Source organism: Varroa destructor, unplaced genomic scaffold (assembly GCF_002443255.2).
Source record: "Varroa destructor unplaced genomic scaffold, Vdes_3.0 BEIS01000001.1, whole genome shotgun sequence".
Classification (NCBI taxonomy): Eukaryota; Metazoa; Arthropoda; class Arachnida; order Mesostigmata; family Varroidae; genus Varroa; species Varroa destructor.
This window is the reverse complement of record NW_019211454.1, coordinates 65,227,743-65,250,944: the sequence shown is the minus strand read 5'-3', so window position 1 is coordinate 65,250,944 and position 23,202 is coordinate 65,227,743. Positions and strand designations below refer to the sequence as shown.

General features: G+C 39.8%; 2 protein-coding genes across 16 annotated transcripts in view; both read right to left on the bottom strand.

Annotated features, from left to right (window-relative positions):
• The window catches only part of LOC111249026 (E3 ubiquitin-protein ligase MARCHF8-like), a 111,237-nt gene extending 100,420 nt beyond the window's left edge, over positions 1-10,817 (bottom strand). For 3 of the 5 annotated variants that reach the window (XM_086977729.1, XM_022802310.2, XM_086977727.1), the window contains exon 1: positions 10,175-10,817. The gene's annotated coding sequence lies outside the window, so the exon portion shown is untranslated. The remainder of the gene's footprint in view (positions 1-10,174) is intronic. The other 2 variants (XM_022802291.2, XM_022802328.2) reach the window with 1 other exon arrangement.
• Positions 10,818-18,462: 7,645 nt separating this feature from the next.
• LOC111243557 (uncharacterized) overlaps positions 18,463-23,202 on the bottom strand; it is a 55,512-nt gene continuing 50,772 nt past the window's right edge. For all 11 annotated transcript variants that reach the window (XM_086992168.1, XM_086992170.1, XM_086992177.1 and 8 more), the window contains 2 exons: positions 22,522-22,898; positions 18,463-22,059 (listed from right to left, as the gene is read on the bottom strand). In XM_086992168.1, coding sequence (XP_086848294.1) covers positions 21,794-22,059; positions 22,522-22,898 — 643 coding nt within the window. In that variant the 3' untranslated portion in view covers positions 18,463-21,793. The remainder of the gene's footprint in view (positions 22,060-22,521; positions 22,899-23,202) is intronic.

The window sequence follows — 23,202 nt, the reverse complement described above, 5'->3', positions numbered from 1 at the left end:
GATACTTTTTGCCTACTCATATGATAGCAAAATTAAATATGTGTCCAGACATACCCTATTCAAGTGTGCAACGTAATATATATTCTGCCTGTTTCTATATACTATATAGAGAAGATGCGAATAATGTCAGATTCGACATCCATATGATGATATGTGTTCGACTAGACAGCTAGAATTTCTCTGCCGGTATGCTGTTATTATACATTATCACTAGCTGTTTGTAAAGTTCGTCTGCTAAGCATTCTGGGGGCCATCCTTTTTTCCTGACGTTGCCGTTTACCCATAGTCAGCACTCAGAAAGTAATTATTTTTAAAGCTGAATCGAATTTTTGATCAAATCAAGCTGAATTGCCTAGTCGTACTAAGTGGTCGTTGATGAAGCGAAAAACGCGCGAGGTGATATCACAAAAGCGGCCAAAATGGGTTTGCGTCCATCGACTGCAGATATTCATAGCAGTTTCAGCCCGCTGAATTTTGTTGACGAACAGCTAAATAGCACGCTAGCATTGGCGACTCTTGCCACACAAATATTGGCCAGTAAGCTCAGTTTGGCATCATTTGAGGTTTTAACTTATTCGAAATCGTCTCCAGACAGTCATTAATCCGGTTTCGGCAACGGGCTGGGTTAGTTCAATTCATTGTACAGGATCGTATATACATAAAATACTACTAAATACACTGCCCGCAACCGTCTTTAGCGTACAGATTTCTTTTAGCGGCTTTATATGTGATTTGTCTGTTTTGATCGATAACCAGTTACAGATCGATAGCAAATACAAAATCGTCACTGATTCGATGGAGATGTTTGAAGTTCATGTCTGGAATTAGCTAGCGTTTCTGATAGTGAATAGTTGTCGATAGTTACTTCTTATTTCCGCAAACGTCTCCTTAGCTAAAGACCTGCTTAAGATGTACGTCATTTGGATTGTACTTTCCGCTCTGAGCTTCATGAGGAAGAATTAGAGACGAGCTATTATTACCTGGAGAAGGCAATAAGGTCAACGAACACATGGAAAGCTCTGATCTCTCGAAGTTCGTTAGTTTTTGCCTGTCTATATCCACTGCATGTTCGGTGGCTGCAGACAATTAATAGACGGCGAATACTGGTAGAGTGCCTCGGGCTTTCTACATCCAAAATCATTTTCTGTGATTTTTACTGATCCGGCCAATCGTAATACCGACAACAGGTCATGGACCCTTCTTCTTTTCGATTGCTGCTCGCCACCTTGCTTGACGTTGACTTCCCGGCTCACATTGCGTAAATCTAGCTTTGGAGTTACTCATAAGACGGGCAGACAGACAGACAGACAGATACTTACGCGAAGGGGCAAAAGCTACGGCCTGCCTGTCTACCCGAAAGTTTGGCTGTGCATAGCTTTAGCCGTATTTTCTGTGTTCACGGCGCTTATAGGAACGAGCGATAGATTGACTTGTAGTTGCATTGAATGCGAAAATAGAAAACGCAAACCATATGCTACGCTATAATGGCCGCTGAAACTTGACAGCTTAGAGAAGTGTCTAGGATAGTTGAAGATTTAGTATGGTGCGTCTCTATACACCTGTTGAAAAGTGCCTACGGTCTCGTAAGCTAACGAATCTTACATGCATAGCATAGAACTTATCTAGTATCAATCAAAGTTTACTATTTGAGAGAACCCCATAAACTCTCCGCTAAAATGGTCCACACAGCAGTACGAGCGAAGCTTTATTTGAGTATGAGAAAGCGTTTAGTCGATTCATGGCGACTTCGTTTTTGAGAGACCCTATTTTAACTTGATTAGGTTCGAACTTCAGGTGGAGGTAAATTTACAATCAAATGTTAGTAGGCAAGGTAATACTTTCTTGTCACCCAACAGTATCCACTGTGAACTATCTATTATGATGAATATAAGCACTTCTATTTGAAAACTCTTTTCATAGTTATGGTTGTATGACTAATTGTCTTCCGTTTTGCTATTGCCGTGACAGCACATAGAAATAGAAATTATTCTGACTTTACGCACTTATTATAAATAAAATGTCCAAGTCGTATCTAACGATCTTCATTCTTCGTAATATTATTCAAATCCGCAGATTACTTACACAGCGCTAAAGCTATTACGTCAAGGGAACGTGACTATTTTTAAGGAACTAGATATAAGCCATTATAAACTGTGAGCAAATAGGATCATAGAAGACACTTTAAACATGTCTGTAAAACGAAATTATCTTTCTGTAGATGGGCTGTTTCATGTGATGATAAACTACTGGAGAGGATGCGATATTTTGCTAACGATTATTCTGTGCGGTCTATTATTAAGAGAAGAAAAAACCTAATAAAATGCTTTAACTTGAGTCAGAGTCAGATTCTGGGGAGAGCCCACTCAATGTTATAGACAGTTTCGTACCAGTCTGGGACTATCTGATTAGGTACGATATATTACGCTGGAAGCATAAATGTCTCAAAATATATATTTGACAATTTTCGCTTCGAGGAAAGATTGCAACGGAGAAGTATCCACTACGACCAATAATACGTCGTATCCTAGCCTATCATAACGGATCGGCACGTGAGTGAGTAGGGGTCATTTCTTAGACGTTCTCTAGGCTTTCAAATCTCCTGTGATGGCTTAGTGGATAACCAATTTCGTTGCTTATCTTAGGGGCACGTTGTGGTCCAGGTTCGAAGCCGGCCATAGACAGGCAGAATTCGTCTCTTGCTGGGAGCCAACCAGCGAGCCGTCGTCTGACGGAATGCTTAATGGCGATAGCAAAACTCGAAACTCACAGAGGTCTTTTTCAAACGCAGTGTTCTGTGCCGATGAAAACACTTATCAAGAAGTCGAAAGAGAGATAAGTAAAACAGTAACAGATAAACAACCAAGCCGTTACCAAAGTTAGTTAAATCTAACTCACAATTTTTCGAGACCGATTCGTGTGAGATGGTGTAGCTCTTCAAGGAACTTCCCCGAGGTTGGAGCGCTTTCAAACAAAAAAAATTGAAGGTTGGAATACATTTGGAAGCCTACGTATATCGTTTAGATCTTCGTCTCTTATATTGCTTGCCAGATTTTCCGGTAAATCCCGGCAATTACGACTTTCTATTTCGGTAAATGATTTCATTCATCGGTCTCCTCATTATTCGATATATGACATTCATTTGTAAGCTTTCTTTGTGCTTTAATTGCTTTTCCTTAAAATGTAAATTTCTATAAACTTTTTCAACGAAGCAGTATAAGGACGTGTTAGCAAGCTTCAGAGCAGAAAATGAGCCTTCAATAACTAGTTTATTGTTTAGACGTTTGTAGGGTGCCGGGTTCAATTGTCGTCGTTTATATGACTCTGACACTTTACCATCATCTAGAAAGTGATCTTCATTTTTTTAGCTTAGAATGCTGCACTTTATTGAAATGGCACTTCTGTACATCTTGAACCGCATAATTTCATCAGAATAAATTTCATATCTCTAAATTCAACTAAAGATAGCTTCTGCCGCTCGAAGCAGCCCATGAAGCAATAATAATTCGGTACTTGCACCGATCGAATCAGCTGTCACCAGTCAGGCCTTGACTAAGTTACTGACAACTAAGCTGACAGGTAAATATCTCTTGCGAGAAAATTAAGCAGCATGTAATATATAATCTTTCGAATGAGGGACCCAAGATCAGCAACGACAGCGATGGTTGTGCACAAAGTCAGCGACTCAAAAATTGGGCTCTACGTATGCTGGGTATCCCCGGTCGGGCTGACCAACCGCGACGATTCGGGTAGGCCCTTCATAACGTAACTATGGGATAGAACAACTTCTGTTATTAACTTATATGGACAAGTGAAGGCCTTTTATTGACCTCTACTGGTAATAGCCATTATACCGCGATGGCTAAAGGAGCCTAAACGTTTTCGTTGACTTCAAATCTTGCTATCACCTTTTCAAAGACGATTTCCGTGGTTGCTGCTAACTCGAAGACGTCAAATTTCTGATATGTAGGTATTTAGCAACGCTACTGTTTGGATTTACCGCTCCAGCTTTGAAAATGTTCACATACCTACATTTCTTGTGGATATCGCCGACTAAAATGGGACATTATACCCAAAAACACTTGCACTATAATTAACTCACGCTAAATATATACGCAGGTATTATTCGGCGTCTCAATAGAATGTGCATACTATTGACATTTTTTTGACGGCACTGTGACCAGCAGCAAACCCTTGGGGGCGGTGGGCGTTTGGTGGCAAAGTTCGTTTACATCGCACGCTCACTATGGTCGTGATATAAGAGCGCATGTTAACGAGAACGAAATGGGTTGGAATACCTTGACCCTTCCTCAGACGAACCTATGCCAGTGTGAAGTTACCCATATTATGTCGATTCCTTTGTAACTTAACTAATAAATATGTGTGAACAGAAAGTGAACTTATTCATATCTATATATGGTGAGCTTATGGTAAGCCAGTGGCTTTTCGGATGTTGATTAGCGTTACAATGATTTTCTCAAGATATCGGCGTTGTTTTTTTGTTTTCTTTGAACATCATAATGAGCCGGTGAACTCAACTATTATATTGCCTAAGGGTAGCAGTGGATCGCACTCTACGATGGATTACAGTCAACAATGAACCCTTTCGAAAGTAGCATTAATTAATAGAGCATTCGTCTTATGTACTCCAGTATAGCTAAAGTATAGCCACCGTGACTGGACCGGCTGACACTGCCGATCGGTTGATTCGCTAGCACCAGCCTGCCACAAAGTGGTTTGCGCCTTCCCGGAACATAATACTCTAATGGCATTTTCTTTTACCCATTCAGCGCGTACGTAGGTTTACAATATTGGCTTCCGCACGAAGGCCATGCTCTTCACGCCTGGCCTTTTTTCGCTATCGCACTCATAAAGGCTCCCACTTGCAAAGTGGGTAGTAGATCTAACTCGAAACAAGTAAGTAGATAGTAATATATATAAGATGATGGGAAAATAATGTAAATTGTGTCGTAAGTCTAACTTTCCTACTAGGCAAAGACAAAAGCGGCATTGTGGCTTTTTACAATATGTATTCGTCAAAATAAATTTTGTTTAGGTATTACTATAATTGACTAATAATTGGCATTAAAGATTATCTATTAAGAGATCCTTCAAATCGAATCGGAATATTGAGGTAGGATTGAAAATCTGCATTTTTGAGATAGGGTCAACGACTTGCTAAAGGTTGTTAAGTTTCTCTATACTATTCGTCCACATTCGTAACCTTTATTTACCCTGACACGGGTCAAAATGTGGTAACATCTATAGGCTTGCGCTTGACTCAAGTGCTCGTTTATACACGCGGCAATATGCTTCTGTGTCTAATGAAGCATAATCAGAACCTCAGTAAATTATATACCAAATCTAATAAGGTGGAGGATGTCCACAAGTCCTACAGGCCGACACTTGACCCTTATGGCGAGCCTAGCCCATGAGAGGTCGCCAGCGCATTTAAGCATTAAAGATTGCCTGCAGCCTGTGATAGGTCAACCTGCCAGCGATATCTATTGAATAGTATAGAGTCTTATCAGCACAAAGTATACATTAAAACCTACAATTTATATAATCTTGCCCATTTATACTACAATTAGATGTAGAACATCATGACTGACGATCGACGTGGCGATGCCTCGAGGTGCTCGTTTAAGTAAGCTCGAGTAAGAAGCAATATCGAAAATGGGTTCCCAGTTCAAAGTGTCGAAACTTATAAAATATTTATATATATATAAATATAAATAATAAATATAGTGAACGTTCTGATTCAATACAAGGCCCTGTCTAGTTAAATACTATGACTAGCACTACGTTTATCATTAACGTCGTTGTTGCTATTAAGACAGGTAAGAAAGCATAATTTCTACTAATAAATGTTTCGGCCTATTTAAATTCTATCAAAGACTGCTTACTTCTTAGGCTGGGGGATGTTTCGTTACGTATTATGTGTAAATAAGCTGTCTAAAACACTGCTTGATGGCAGTATAGGACGAAAAGTTCAAAACAGTTACTGTTTTTAGCAGACATCAACATTTAACAATACTGAGCAATCCTAACTGTATTAGCAATAATTAATTGCTAGGTACGGTTTGTCTAAACGCTTAGCTAATAGGGAGGTCAATATACTCATTAAGGCATTTTAGATAGAGACCATGGACTCCACGGAAATATGTAAGGGTACCGTTACGTATCGTACTGTTGTCGCTCCGATCTACGAGCATGACCCTATCAATAAATTCGAACGCCTTCCTCTAATTGAAGGGTGACGACGATTTTCTTTGAAATGTCTTCGGAATACAATACGTCAGCGAACGTGCAACGTACAACTTCAGTTAGAATAATTTTCAATTAAATCAGGGTTCTAATATGCTAAAATTCGCAATCCAAGAATCGTCGCCTTTTCTAAAAATGTGTTCTGTTCTTTGCTCTGAACCGGACAACATTAAATGTACATTTTTTTTGTGCTCTGTTTTAGAGGGCTGAATAGTCTAGCCCGTCTGGTCATGCAGAAGGTATCGTACTGCCGCGCCCCGTATTGAAGTAGTTTAATGACGTACATATTGTCACTTTCGTCACGAACCCCTAAACATTGCGACTTCTCCATATTCTAGCTATGTAGACTTTTTAAAGAAGCATATTACGTACGCCGTGCAACGTCGATCCAAGATCGCAAACCTATACTGACGCAAACGCAAAACGGTGGGAGGAACAGTGAGCGGGTAAAGTTTGCTTCGTCTGTGACATTCTAAGACAGGGCAAATAACGAGACGGTCCACTCTACACCCTCACAGAAAGACTTTTAGCTACCGACTCCAAGCTTTTTGGTCGCTGACTGGCAAGCAAATCAAACGGGCCTCTTTTGCATGAAAACTACGCAGAGCCTCACAGGTCCAAGAAACTGTTGTCTGTCTTCAGTTTATTTGCCACTTTAATGAGTTGAATAACATTAGTGTATGTCACGACACATCGCTGGGTGTTAATTGGCCCAACCATCTAACTAACATCGACCATATGGCGCATAGCAAAGCCCTGAATGTACCGGGTGTTGTTTCTCTACAATGATTCTCCTATATGAGACCAACTGTCCAGTCTAGAGAAATATGACAAACAAATCAGTTGTCATAGAAATATCAGGATTTATTTTCGCTTGTTCTGAAATTATCGAGTAAGCCTACATCAACGTTATAAATAGTCGAAGCCGGATTGTAGTGGCTAGCTACCCAAGACCACAAAAAACTTCTGACTTTCTAGTACGCCGTGTGATTAGTTAGTTTTGTTAATAACATAATACTATTTTTATTGTATGTTTTGCGTTCTATCACAGTATTAAGCTTAATTTATGTTTTCTAAGCAAATGCTGTCATATCCGTCCTCACTGTTCAAAATAACAGGTTTGGGCGTCCTCGTTGATGAAGCAGGTGACGTTCGACTACGTACGATATATTTATGTGCTGTCTATTGTACACACAAGAGTATTGAATACAATTTACGTTCAATCAAATGATTATTGGAGTTGTTATGCCCACTTCAATTTCCTTGAAGAAGTCAATATACCTAAGGCTCCACTGACAGCTATAGTCTGAGTATCGACGATTTCCACCTAAATGTTGACTGTTGCTTTTACTTAAAGCCTGTATGAGTAAGCTACAACGATCGTAGCCCTGTACGTCACTCAAGTCCTAAATGTTTCCCTGAACTTATTTATTCAAGCTTTGAATGGGCACTGTAGAGGCGTTCGAGTGCTGCCTAACGACTTACCGAACAAAAAATGGTTTTGTACGTACGACATAAATGTCTCCGAGAACAGCTATATGGAAGTAATCCTCATGAACAAAACCACTTGTAGTGCATAGCCGAGACAATAGTTGGCTGAATAGCCAAAGGTCTAGATAGATTAGATTTCGACAATTTTATGTATGCCATAGTCGCTTGAAGTCAATATCCAGAGGAGCTGGCTCAGATACAATGTCGAACAATAGACAGCGTTCTAATAAGAAATAGATTCCCTCTCCTTAAAATGAGTAAAGAGGTCTGCAGGAGACTAGGTCTTACCCCGGAGACCTGTATATATGCCTTAATTTTGATTCAGATCAGGTGGAACATAGTTTCGGATAGTCAGGATAACAATCGCATGGTCGCTAAGTGGCACACGAACTGGTCAAGCCGCCATAAGCTAAAATTAATCTTTCTCGACGAAAGATTAAACGACACGTTAAATACAGAAGCTTTTATATAACGGATCAACTCTAGGGACTAATAAATATAATCGAGAACAGTAAAAAGACATTGATCTAGTAAAATTATTGAATATTTTCAAAATAGATTCTTCCTATTCGAATAAATTATTGGAGGACTTTTAGCAGATATGCATAATTATAGCAGATAATTTGGGAAAAGTAACTCATTTCGCAATGCGATTACTGGTTTTTACGGTTCCACCGCAGCTATACTATACAATTCGCCTGAACGCAGCTAGACCACTTGAAAGAAGCCTACTTGAAATGTGTACTTTGTGTTTCCTTGTGGAACTGTAGGAATAGCCCAGCGGAAAAAGCCCCGCTTTTAACCCGCCTCCAGTATCAGTTTAACCTAGTAGGAGTTCGCATTTACAACACCAACAGGGGAAAAATAGATATAGTTTTCTATGAAAAACAAGCAATGACGAACGACTCCCGGATACAATTGCATCGAATTAATGTATATCTGATTTTTTGCCACATGACGCATGGATTCAACTACGAAAAATTTGTAAGAGGACCGAATTCGATTAGGTTGATTTTAAATGTAGGTGCCCTTTCTGTAAGAACTATTGATTATCGAAAATGTCACCTATTATATACTATCGGTACACTATAAATTTATTTAGTATGTTCTCATGAGTTGTCAGTTGCCCGATTCGGGCAGCTGCCATTTTGGCCTTAAACGAAAATGAGGCCGACGACCATATTCGCTACTACTCGCGTTCGTAAGCTTTATATTGGAACAGCGAGTACATTATTGCCGCCCATTACCAATGATGGGCGCTCTTGACCCCAAAAATGCTCACCTGCAATAGTCGAGCCTTCAGTGTGCCACAACTTTCTTCCAGTCACGCTGAAGTCCTTTTTTTCTAGAACTAAAACTAATTCGACCTCTCGTTAACCTATGGACGTCTACGTTTGCTAAAAAAAAAAAAGGAACGCATATTGTTTTGGTTCTGATAGCCTTCTAATGACCGACCATCCGATAACGGACTGTGCCAGATATCTGCCTGGCAAGCCGCAGGTTGAAAAAGATCAGGAGTCGCTGCCTATAGTGATATATAGGTACCACAGAGTTCGTGTGATTAACGAACGTGATTTTCTTAAATATCTGCGTCGTCGGACTGCGATAAACTACACCGTTACGAATATGCCTGAAATAAGCTATTCTTATTTATCAGGCAGATTTAATTCGGGAGAGAAAATATAGGTCAGTAAACAGGTTCAACGAACGATTGCAGCTGTTTTTAATAGATATCGTTGTCGTGGATCTTTATAATGTATATTAACATAATATTCTGGGTCAGAAATGCTATTCGATATCGTAAAAGTAGTTAATAATAGCTTATAGGGCACATATACATACTTGACATGCGTGCAGACCGATTAGTTATATGATGATATTGATCGATGGTTTCAAAAGCTGAAATAGCCTCTTGGCCGTTTACAGGATTAGCTCTTTATTTTTCTTTTTTGTTTTCTTTCGGGACCGATTTTTGGTCACGAGCGTTTGATTGCAACAATTGAAAAACAGATCAAAGTGGAAAATACTAATTTAAGCTTTATCATATAACAGACGTAATACAATCGGTCAGAAACACCAGAGAAAGCGTACCTAAGCGTAGAAGGCAAAAATGGTAGCTTTTTTTTTTCTACGTATAGAGTCCATAGCCTTCGGTATAATCGCTTTCATTCTTATTCTGTCCGAGCTGGCAGCCGTTCTTTACCTTAAAAAAGTTGGTCCGCTTTCATCGCCAGTATGATCTTTCAAATTCAATGCGCTGCCGTCACATGACCCCCACTAACATTGACAGGCTTCCAAGGCGTTAACATTATTAAATCCTTTTTGTTGGCTGTGCGAATAAGAAAGGAACTATTACCGCTACCTGATCTGCCAACACTTTTTTTTACCTAAACTCTACCTAGTGAATATATAACCACACCTGTAGAGAGAGACCCAGTTGTCAAGTATCCATTGGTGTCCAGCGAACAGCCCATTGATAATCCAGCTTCGATCCACATTGACAAGCGCGCCGTTTTCATCTATACTTCATATATTACGTTCCCTTATAGTGCACACCTTATGCGCAATTATCCATAAAAGAAATTATCCACCTATAGACATGTAAAGCAATTATTCGGATATAACTAAGTCACTTGTCACAGTCGATCCCGAGTAGTCAGTCAATTTTACTCAACACATCTTTGTTCCGGTGTGTCCTAACCGATCCTGCAGGCCCTTCGAGTTCTCTCGAAGTGCTACGTCCAAATATCACATTATAGTCGTAACATCAAACATCTCTATTTCGAAGGATGAAGATCACACATTGTTTTCGCGCGCCATCACTATCAGTAGCAACACCGACGGTAACATGGCATTGGCGGATGCGAAGTCACCATGCGCCATTATTTCGCTATCTATGGCTAAATAGCCCGAGGAAAGTCTGCCGCCGTTATTCAGCTGTCGTTGTCCAGAATAATGCCGATCCGCCACATGTCTTTGTTCTGGCTGGATCCCCTAGCGAACGTACAGTGGACAGCGTTACGGTAAACTTCTGTGGTCGTTGGGATCTCACCCGCAAGATCCGCGCCGGCAACAAACCAGAGAGCAATGGAAAGGGTCATCGTGGCCCCTCTTTCCACTCGACTAGTACCGCGACGACATCTATTTTTATTGCTGCGGCCGCTTTTGTTCTGGACAACAAAAGGGGAGCGGCAGCAGTTCACAGGACATGATGACCTTACATTTTCCATCAATTACGTATAGAATGTGCATATGGAAAATTCGCACTGGCTGTATATATGGTGTGAAACGTATGTACTAGGGTACTCAAATTGCACCCCAAATGCTTGTGGTGATTTATGCTGGAAGGAAGTCTTCATTGTTGACCAAGATCGAAAGCACCCTAAGCATGATCTTTGGCCGGGCTAGAAAGTAAAAACAATTGTCCCAAGTGGGACCGTCATTAAAATAGCCTAAAAATATTCTGTGTGCTATCTAGTTACAGAGATAAGTTGAAGCAAAGTTCTCTGTCCTCTGCCAGTAAATGACAGAAAAGTCGACAGGATAAAGTCACTTATTATTAGTAGTGTTGATACTACCATTACGCAATGTCTGTATCCGCTTATCTTATGAGCCTTGGCGCCTATGCCATAAATTTGAACTGGAAAAACACCCAATCGCTAATTAAACTAACCCTTCATCACGTAAGTCGCCATACAAGAGTGACCGCTGTTCAATGGCATGGATGATGTGCTATAGCTTAAATTTGATTTTCTGGTAGCACATTTACGCCACTTCTAAATCTGAATGAACTATCATTTCGATACAACATACTATGACCTAACTAGCTAGCTGAGGCAATCCCTTAGAATGTTTACGTTAACTGATTCATTGGACAAGCTGTAAAGACCTACATTAGGCTCCAATTGCCTACCAAATCAGAGACCGTAGCCTTCCGACAGACAGTGCACATATTGCGAGCAGATGTTTAGAAAGCCAGTAACCAATGAGGGCAATATGAACACAAAAAGAGCCATAGTTATGTGATGACCATTACGAAGTTTGCGATCTTGCCCATGAATAGGTTACACTTTTAATGAAGAACATGTTGCAAATGCTTACAGTTAGCGCAAGGATGATACGATACATTATTGTTCTTGTCAAATATTAGGTACGCTATGAATTGGCAAAAGAAGACGATCGGAGACTCGGTACGCAAGACAAAACAAATGGTATACAGAAGACACTTTTCTAGCCGCATTGGCACACTTTGCCTTCATATAGTTCTTCTCTCGTGCGTGAATTAATTAAGCGTTTAAATTTAATTATACTTCTTCTTTTTAGGATACTGAATAAACCAAGGGGCTTATTAAGCTTAAATGTGTGATTGATTCGTTTTAACACTGGGAGAAAGTTTGACGCGGCAGACAAGCTATCCGGCTTTCCATAGTCACGGTAAGGTCCGGTCCGCTGGGTATCCTTCAACGTTGAGCTTGTTCACTCCCAAGCTACGTGTTATTGCTATTGTCGTGTATCGTGTGTCACTAAGTCTGTTTAAACGGGTCTTCACTGGAAACAGCCAAAACCTATCCAGTACTTAGTAGCAATCCGAATCGCTGCCGTAGTTCGGTAGGCTACCGAGGGTACAAACCATAAAACTTGCACCCTGCCTTTAGTACGTACGTGACAAAATTTTGTAAACGTCACATTGAGATTTCTCATTATTCGCTTCTGTGAAATAGGTCTCATAGAGCTTCTTCTGTATTACTCATTCGGTCGAAAAAAGGTTGTCCGCCGTATATACGCGTCCAAAGGTATGTCTGCAGTGAGCAGTTGCCGATGAATGTAGTAGCAGTAGAAGATATTTGTTCTACTAGCGTACACTGAATTGGGTTGGCAAGGGTCTACATTTATTATCATATTTTTTGGCGTTTGTCTTTTACTCTTAGCTGTTTCTCATCGATCTGTCGCGCTCGTTGTTGTTTTCATTTCGGTCGACGCGTCTATGCCGTTAACTACCGCCGCCGCCGCTTCTGCTGTTGCTGGTGATGTGTACGGCAGCGACGCCGGTAGGGGGCCAGAACCCTTGACTGACTTGACCGCGTCGACTATGGGGTATCACCTTTTCACAAAGTCGTGAATGGGAAGGGGAAGGGGGATAGAAAAGGAGCAAGCTTCCCTAACTAGAATAGACGGATTGCCAAGACATCTAGCAACAGCTTCGTCGCTAGGGATAAGTCATAACCATCTGGTCGAACGAACGGGCGCACGCCCGCCGCGTGCAGCGCCTGTCTTTCGCGCTCGGGGACTGTTGTGGAGTTATTTTCGAGCTGCTGGGGATCGAGCAACCGCTGTTGCTTGATAGTCTGTGAAGTTGACGTCGACCGGCTTAGTCGCTACGGGCCCGTGGGCGGACGCTACCCGGCTGGTAGTGAGGTTCAATGGCCATAGACCTGATATAATGACCCCCATAAAACGGGCGAGAATACGACATCTTAGATTGTGGTTGCTACTGCAGCTACACACAGTACGTAAAAGGGAGCGAATGAAAGATCAATAGAACCGACGGATCGCTGGCAGCCCTGCCATGAGTAGAAAGAAGGAACAACGCAGGAGTTCCAGCACCAGAATAAAATTCTGTCATTTTTGTCTGCAGCTGTTAATCGAATGAGGATGTAACGACAGCAGCATCGCTGGGCAAATAGCTTATACAAATGGCTTATTCGAAGCAAAACAGAATAGGAGAAAAGATGTTTCTGGAAGGAAAAGGTGAACAGTAAATCTGCATCCTCAGCTCGCTTACAATGAACTGTGTTTATAAATCGTACTTGAATGGACAATTGTCTGTCTGAATTTCACCTTAACTAATAATGTTACACGATCCAGTCTAGAGTGTGTTTTATTATAAGAAGTGACAAACAAAAAAGTCCATCCTCAATTTGAGATCTGTTCGTCTGTGAAAACTATTGTCATCGTACCCACAACACTTTACGTAATTGAATTGTTTCTTCCATATAGGCACGTATCGTACAATCATCTGGTCCATAATGTCTAAACATCATCGTCCATCTGACTATACGATATAGACATATCATTTACTCAAAAGCAATTATTTTTCTTCGCTTTGAAAACCTTCGAACAAACTTATTAAACTGCGTGCTTCCATCTCAATGTCACCTGTTGGCCATTGGCACTGGTAGCGGCCCTGCCACGAAAATCCATCGAAAGGGTACGGACATGACCACGTACAATGGTAGGCATCACATAAATTCATTAAGTGCTTGTCTAGCTATAATAAGAGCGCTATGCTCGTAAACTCACGCTGCTGTTTTTATGATCGTACTACTGTGCCGAGTGTATGAACTGGAAAAATACACACTCAAATCATAAATAAATATACCATTTTGATCTAAATAATAATTTTTTCCAGCTACAAAAACCTAGATGAAGTTCGTCCTAGTTTACCGGTGCTTTTCAGTGGCTAGCAGTAAGGCGTCTTAACTTGTTAGTAGTGTATATCTTCGGTGATGCGCTCGGAAAATAGGCATCTCTGTAGCTTGATTGAACACTTACATAACGTAACAACAGACTTGATCGACTTTCGATCGAAAACGTGCTTTCTTATAGCGAGAAACGTCACATTTTTTTCCATACTCACATATAATATCTACCGTCACAGTAGTTGCTGAAATTTTCTCTATTCTTACATCATTATTTTGTACTAGAGCGTTATTTGCTACATCCATGTTATGTCCCTTATCCTATCAGATAATCTAAGCCGAATGCATCTGAAAGTATCGTGACCTCTTGAAGTGCCGTAACTACAATCTATGAAGCAATATATTGTTAAAGTTATACTCCAAGGTACTGATAGAATTATGTCGAAGCGTTGTCGGCAAGATTTAATGCTAAGAGGGTCAGTTAGTTTTTACGATTTCCATGGATAACCATGAGCTTCGAGTTGTCGTTACGTATCATTTCAACATACGGTCTTCCTCTTTTTGATCACAACGTAATTAGTCAAAATTTTCTTCTCCCTGCTCCCGCAGATATAAGCCTGATAATAATAGCTTCTTATTATTATACATGCGAGAAGAACGTTGCAGAATTTACTTTTGCTACGAGCAAATTAAGAGCTCAGACCGCTTTTATAGTTTATCTTCAGAAGTGGATTTTTCTAAATATAGAATAATAATTAGATATCTCTCTAATACCATGCCGTGCTGTTTTTGTCATGGCCTCAGGTTTGTGGGAGTTTAAACACTTTGCCTTTTCATCGGACACGATTAAACTACGCTATTATCTAGAAGATTGTCTACATTTCAAGTCCCTAATTAGCGAAATTCCAATATTTTTATTACACCGATAATAACCACTAGTAGTAACATATAATATTCATGTACTCTCGGAATCCTTAAAAGTTAAGGACGTTCATAATAATACAATATCGGCATTATATGGCGTATTCTAGCGCGTCAACCTTTAAGACGTTTACGCGAAAGCGCTGCGCACGAGAGATATAAACGTGTGATAATGCGATCGGAAGCGATTAGAGTGAATTAAAATCGTCGGCGTCATACTGAAACAAGCAATAGCGAAGGACCAAATACAGAAAACAATGTAGAAATATTAGAATTGAGAAGTTTCGCTTAGGTCTTACGACAGCTATGAGACATGACGCTTGTAAAGGTACGACATTACTGTTTTTGAGCAATATAGCAAAGAATAGGTACCGGAGACGGCGTACTGGAAATATCCAAACAAGCTAGAATTACGAATAAGCATAAAACCTCAAAATCGTGAGTTCTTCGTACGGTCTAATTAAGAAACGATAAATTTCATTGTAATAATGTGTTACATAAAAAAAAATGTACATATCTGAAGCCACAACTGGTAATAGAGCACGTAACTAGACGTTAACTCAGGTGGCTATCAACGTAGCACCTCAACAAAAGAAATTCGAGATTTGGAAAAAGTCTAAAGTACGAAAACCGCTTATATTACGAGAATATAGACGAGTCTGTGTGTGTGTGTATAATTTTTTAAAGGCAGAATTTTGCCATTAATCTCGCCCAGATATCGTTGCCGGAAACGATCAAAACCGATGGAGCTGTTAGCGTATCCTTTTCCCACACGAGTAGACCGGTCTCGTTTTCAAGTTCGAATAGTAGATACAACTTAGACATTAACCAGAATGTTGACCTCTATCTACCCTGATTATAAATCAGCCTATAACGGTGGCAGACGTTAAACCATTAACTATAAATGCGAAGTCGTTCGGGTGGAGAACGAACGTGATCCAACCATTTCATCTCACCTTATCACTTCATGCTATTACTACTTCGTTTGGTTTTCCACTCCAGTGTCACAAGCACTTCACTGGCTGACGATATTAACCTGTTTGATATTATAGAAAATATAGAAATGAATTTGCCATGTTCTCTTCATGGGGAGTTGTCCACGCAAATCCGGCCATTAGACGACCGCAAATAATAGATGTTTTAATTAGATATCCTTCTTTTTTTTTTACATTTATCAGAGCTGTGCTGTTATAGCAATGGAGCACAATAAGCGAATTGGGATGACTTTTAGCCAAGTCATAAATAGCAAAGTAAATGATTTCTGACTTACGCAAAATTTCCGATTGATGAGTGCAGGTAGACGATACAATCGAAGTATCTAGAAAAACATAAATGTCAGTTTTCCATTGGCAGTAGAGTAATAACAAAGACTGCGTCATTTCAGTATTCCTCTAAATGTCGGTCTTGTCATCGATTCGACCGCTGATTGCAGCTCGCATAAGTATTTAATGTGCTTCACTCAAACCCCATAATGACGGAACACTGAATCCACAGGAACCGTGAACGCAGGCTCCACCTATAGAGTTCTATCGGACGCTGGAAGCGTATTGCGTTGTAAGCGTGCCACATATGAGGGGATTCAACGTCAACTAGGTGACTGTTTACTGATCATGACATATCGGTGCATACTGCCATTCATTGCTCAGTTTTCTGCTTGGTAAGACTCCGTCGGACCCAACGTTGTTCCAATAATGCTCACATAATCGTATCTTCATTTTATCGCTATCAGTTTCGCTCAATAGAATCGTATAGAAATTCTGCGCTTCTATTGCTGGAAGGACCTTTTGTCTACGGCTAATGGCCGTTTCAACTGGTTGTTTGCTTGTGCCATGCTAAATGACTGCCTCGCCCACTTTAGATCATTAACGAGTAATGCTACGTTGAGCAAAAACAGATCGATAGAGCTTTTACTAGCTAATCTGTAAAGGTTAGCCATTCTTTGTTTACCCGTTTCATATTTTTATTAGCTTTACAATTTTAAGAATGGGTTCATATTTCTGAATTTGCCGGTATTTTTTGCATTACTCCTGCGTAGTCCAGAAAAGATTCTGAAACATAATTGATTCTAGTCTTCATCTCCGATTCCTAGTCGAAACAACGTCCTTAAAAAAAGCTCCTTCATTATCGAACGCTTGTGTCAATTCACACTGTTACACGACGTAAAGATGTTACGCGTATCTTCTATTCTACGGACGTCCGTATCTTCCACTACACATTAACGGGCCTTTGCTATAGCTGACCTTAAAACCGCCTTTTTGGGCTGACCTAGTATTCTTTTTCGCGGATCCTTGCTCAATGTCACTTAAAATATTTGTTCAAAAAATGTGGGTTTCGACTTAACGGCGCCAGCCATTATGGGTCGTTTGGCGATGCGCTGTTTTTTGGGCAGCAAATCTTGGGCAAATGGTTAGACCAGATCAGTGCTTCCCCGTGTTTACATAAATCAGACTAACATATTATTGGAGTTTTTTTTTGTTTTTTTTGGAAGCAAATGGTCGAGCATAGTCGCAGTGACAAATTCGGTTCGAAGAGCCACTCGGACGCGCAATGGCCAAAGTATAGAAACGATGCGATCATTTTTTTCTTATCAATAACAAAAGAAAACCCCCGTGATGACATTTTGATACTTTAGATTCTTCAAACAAGTAATATGAGCGGCGTCATAAATCCCGTTTTTGGCAATGTATGAAAAAAGGACACTTTGGTTGAGTGAACTGTACAATCTATACCGGCGCCTTCTTTAGGGGTAATCTACTCAACCACATTATAGTTCTAAATATTCCGGCTAATCTTTTGCTCTAGTCAAGCTGCACATGGAACGACTCGATTGGGCGCACGTAATACATATACCCTTGCAATGGAAAAAAAGTACTGAGTTATTAGATATTCTAAGAAAGAAAATGTGGTTTGCCAAAAGAAAATATGAGGGCATATGTTCTACCAAGTGTTATATTGACCGAAATATCACCAAACGGAAGCAACAACGATTTATGCCGGGAAGGCTAGCCGACCAACACGTACCGACTCGTCACGTAACTTATCACGTAAAGTTTCATTATGCCGTGTGACTTTCATGCTTCCAGATACAGTTGACGACATCTGCGATGCTAGGGAGGTCCATGCTTTCGAACTCCTCAATCAATGGCCTGGCACGTGCATATTTATAAAACACGGTATTTCAACAACACGGGATAATTTTTTTATAATTATTTGGAGCATTACTGTGTTGAAGTTCTGCACGTATCTGACAAAGATGCAAATAAATGACGGTTATTTGTGTAGCAGCTGTCTTAAGCCTAAACTGATAACCGTCCTAAAAGAAAAAAACTAACCTAAAAGATAGCTAGCCAATAACCAAGCACATCGATTGCGTATGTAGGGTAAACTGTAGTTTTATTTTTCTTTATTTACACATTATTTGCATTGCTTGATTCGTTGTATATAATTATTATCATAATGTAATTCTCGCCACTAAAAAATACATTCAAAAAATAGCGTTTACATTATCGTGACATTACTATTACTATTATTTGCGAGAAGATCCCTTTTCGTTTCAGTATATTCATTTATTGATGTATAGTTTTAGGTATATATATATATATATATATATATATATATATATATATATATATATTTGCATAGAGGCAGTTGGTTTTTTATTACAATTCGTGTTATCGAAATTGTGGGTATGCTTTCAACTATTATTAGTGTTAATCATGATCTTTTATTTTTACTGCTAGCAAATACCCGATGGTTTCGACGCTAAGCCGGTCATAACCCCTCCCCGCTCCCCTGCGCAGTCAATCTATTATTTTTTCTACCGCCCTTTTGAATGGATCGATAAAACATTTCCTCACCTTTCTAAAACTGGTACATCGAAGTATGGGCGTTGATCCGCGAACATACAATTGTTATTATGTTGCTGCACATTTTAAAAACTGTAGACCTTCAAAAATACTCCGATTTTCTATCGATGTTTGTATGAGAGGCCGACGATCAAACGATGGGCTGCGTTTTTCGTATAAAGAATTTCGAACGGCTGCCGCTCCCGCCGTCTGTAACAGGGCGGGCTAATTCGAATAGGCCGAAAGCGGTCCAAGACCAGTTTTCTATTCGGGGGCTGATTGGCAAAAGACGAATATAATGTATAAAAGATTAAACCAACAAATATTATCGATTTCGAGTGAAATGTTTGCACAATTGAACTTGTTTCGTTACATTCCCATTTCCTGGAAGTGTTTGTCACGTCACGGCCGTTTTGTATGTATAAGTATTTACAGACGAAGCTAGAAACACCGCGACGTAAACACCTTTCCAGATACTGCTCTCCGTATTTGTCAAAGCAATTTACACCTATTTACATATAAAACAAAGAAAAATTAAGTCCAAACTAACGAATATGGTAATTATATTACTACCGACATGCAAAGCTGGTGTGCATATATTCTCATTCAATGAATAATATTCGGAAATATCATGAGCTGAATTTCAAATCGAAGTCACACATCGGTATGAGACATTGAGGAAGACGCGTTTATGATTGTTCGTTCGTTCATCCGCTTTCCATTCAGAACTCAATACTTCAATATTAACAATGATAATTTTAACACTGATATACGAAATTAAATAAGCTATTAATAATTAAGAAGGACTAATAATAATATAGCTTTTTTTTTTCGCGGCTAAAAACTAGTCAATTATATTTAGTATGCAAAATTAAAATACAATATTCAGAATTTCATACAAAAATAGGCCTTAAATAGCTCCAAAATTGCAGGAGGCGCGAAAGGAGTCGCAAATATATTATATGTATACATAAGTTAAGTTTACGCGACGGACCATTGACACACGTCGGTTAATGTCGGCCATTTCGAGTAAGGAGAAAAAGAGTACGTCCTAGTCTGGTATTTAAGTGCGGTTCACTGGCAACGGTAAAGATATAATTGGAAAATTACATTAACAAGGAAAATAGTTTATGTCAAAAAAAAACTTACGGTAGCAATGGTGATATCGGCAATAAAAGAAAAAAAAACAGCACTTGCCGCAACCATCATCAACATTGAAAGTATGCCAGCATGTGTACCTCTCTACACATGTATATATATATATATATATATATATATATATACCATAGATATTATCATTATTACTGTTCATCTTTCATGTATAGATATAGGCTTGAAAGTGTGATCGTATTTGGCCGTCGAGCTGTTAGGTGTTACAACTGAGTCAATATCACAGAGGCCCAGTACCCTATTTGGCTGACACTTTTCAGTTGTCTCTTTTATGATCTTTTATTTATCGTTATATGAACAATTTGCTATTTTCCAAACGCGCACGCCACGCAGGCAGAATACACAGACCTAACCAGATTACCTTTGCATTAGTCACGCAGCAACAGCAAAGAGTCGTAGTCGTACTATGATGGCCAGACCTGGCAACATCCTTAGAGGAGTCAACGGCCCACCTAGTGGCACATGCCCCCTAACAAATATCCTTCTTGTTGTTATTCAGTGATGAAATGATGATGATAATAGAGACGAAACGCACTCTAGAATTTGTTCGTTCGGTAGTAAGCGTTAGTTGATCCGTGTGTCGGTATTCAGTAATCAAAGCTATTTCGTTAACAACTGTGTCCCTTCTCGACACGAACACATTCTGTATATATATATATATATATATATATATATATATATACCACACACTCGTTCAACTGCTGATTGATCAATGTCTCGGGCGATCGATAAGGCAACAAACGTATGATACGGGCTACACTGGCACGTTAAATCCTGCCTACCTTTTCAGCAATTATTGCATTTTCCTCTATGGTTGATTGTAGTGCTCTCATAAAAGTTAGTTACACTATCAGACGCGAAACCGTGTGACGTAAATCCTAGGCGACGATGACGCACTAATGTTAAAATGAAGCTTTGTTTTGGCACGAAAAGCGCGTATTTCATGTATGCTACGATAAAATCGGTTCATAGTGGAGATTCTGCGCTGAACCCAAGGGTCGTATCGGTACTGTATGTAGATCGTTGGTAGGGAGAATATGATAAAATTGTTTGTCTTAAAAACTGTTTTGATGGTAAACATGCGCCTACAGGAAATTTGTTGTTAATATGACATTTCGGAATCGGATGTGTTTCCCATTCTGCTCTTAATCCCGTAAACATAATGTAAACATATTAGAACTACTTTCTCTTTGGCTATTTACCTTCTTTGAAAATGATTTCTATAAGAGCTTCCATCAAACCAAGTAGATGAATGACAGACCAAAAACTTCCTGTACAACAGATCAGGTGATTCTGACAATTAACTTAATATTGCTTAGTTGCATACGATGAGAACTGAGTAACTTGCTGCTACCATGATCTTCCAATGAAGTTTTTCATAAAGATTCGTTCATATAACAACAACAACAAGAATCGCGAGAGTGCACTGGACTAGCCATCCTAAAACGTTGTTAAACGCGGCTACATTTAAAATGAGATGCGTTTCGAACAGCCACTATAGGAAAGCTGCCGTGTATGAATTGTTGACTTTGGATTGACTGAGAGATAGGGTTCAGGGCCAGCACATCGTCTATCATTCGTACTAGGCTAGGCGACACCTATTAGGCACAAAAATTTTGCAACCTGCTCTCTTGAGCCTTAATCCAACCGGTGCGCTAAGAACGATACCATTGCATATGTTCCTCATCTGTTGGCTGTCCCAAGGACGTCATCAAGAATATTTGCGCCTGTCGAATCGAAGTTGAAGTCGCCTGCCGTATCCAATGAATCGAGGAAGTCGAGGTTGTTTAGATCAATCGATCCACTTGAAGTATTCATTGAACTGTTTTGGTTTATTCGGGGGCCCGTCGCACTGTTCGCCATAGGAAACTGATTAGCTGGTCCGGAAGGCGCACTTTGAGGAATTCCTTGAGAAACGCCGGAACCCATGGGTCGCATAATACCAGCACCTACGGACAACATAATTAGTGACAAACAAAAAGACCACGCTTATAGCGGTAAATTAATGAAGTTAAAATACAAGAGTGCAGGCGTTGTTTGTTGTCAAACAACTAGTTCCAAACATTGATGTCGATCTTCAACTCAACACGTTATTGTGGTTTGTAGATTTAGTGAATATTGAAAAACGAAATTTTACATCATTGTATGCCGTATGCTGTGAGCACACGTGTCGAAATAGAAACTACGGCATATGTTTTTATATGTATTAACAGCGATTTTTATTTGATATTTTATTTATTATTTGATATTATTTATAGATTTGACTAAAGCTATTTGGGGTCAGCTTTTTTCTACGCTCATAACAATGACGAGAGCTCTCGTTGGTGCGAATTAATACTTACCTAGGTATATATAATATATAATTTATATAATATATATATATATATAATATATAACGTATAATTTCATACCTAGTTGATGCTGCTGCTGCTGCTGTTGCTGTTGTTGTTGTTGTTGTTGTAGCGGCATATGCGTGACGTGCTGTTGCTGCATCGAATGGTGTTGTACCCGTTGATGTTGCGGTTGAAAGTGTGGACCTGGAGGATGCTGTGGGTGCTGAGTATGCTGTGGCTGCGGCTGCTGTTGCTGCTGCTGTTGTGGCGGCTGCTGCTGCTGTTGTGGATGCTGTTGTTGTTGCTGCTGTGACTGGTGGTTCTGGATATGAGTGATAGTCGGTCCTCCCATAGCAGGTCCTTGTATACCCTGATTTGACGGTCGCCACGAACCCTGCATAGGAGGCGCTTGCGGTACAGCTTGAGTCCCAAAAATTCCTGGCCGTGGCGGCATCCTGCGTTTTATAAAAAAGCGGTGTTCATTTTGTTAGTTCGTCCGTCACTTGCCAGGTCGTTCGATTATTCTGGGTAAGCGAATTTATTGAGATTGAACATTTTTTATTTGTCAAAAGCAGAAGCATATAAATAATTGATATATAGATAGCGAAACAGTAATAAAAGTACAAATGGAAGGGAAATGATGAAATCTGGAACATCAGCTTAAATAGTTTTATTAGGCAAATTCGGGAACTTTAGTCACTACGCGATGGCAATGATTCACACATCTCATAGACAGTACCCAGACCTATGCTGATTCTA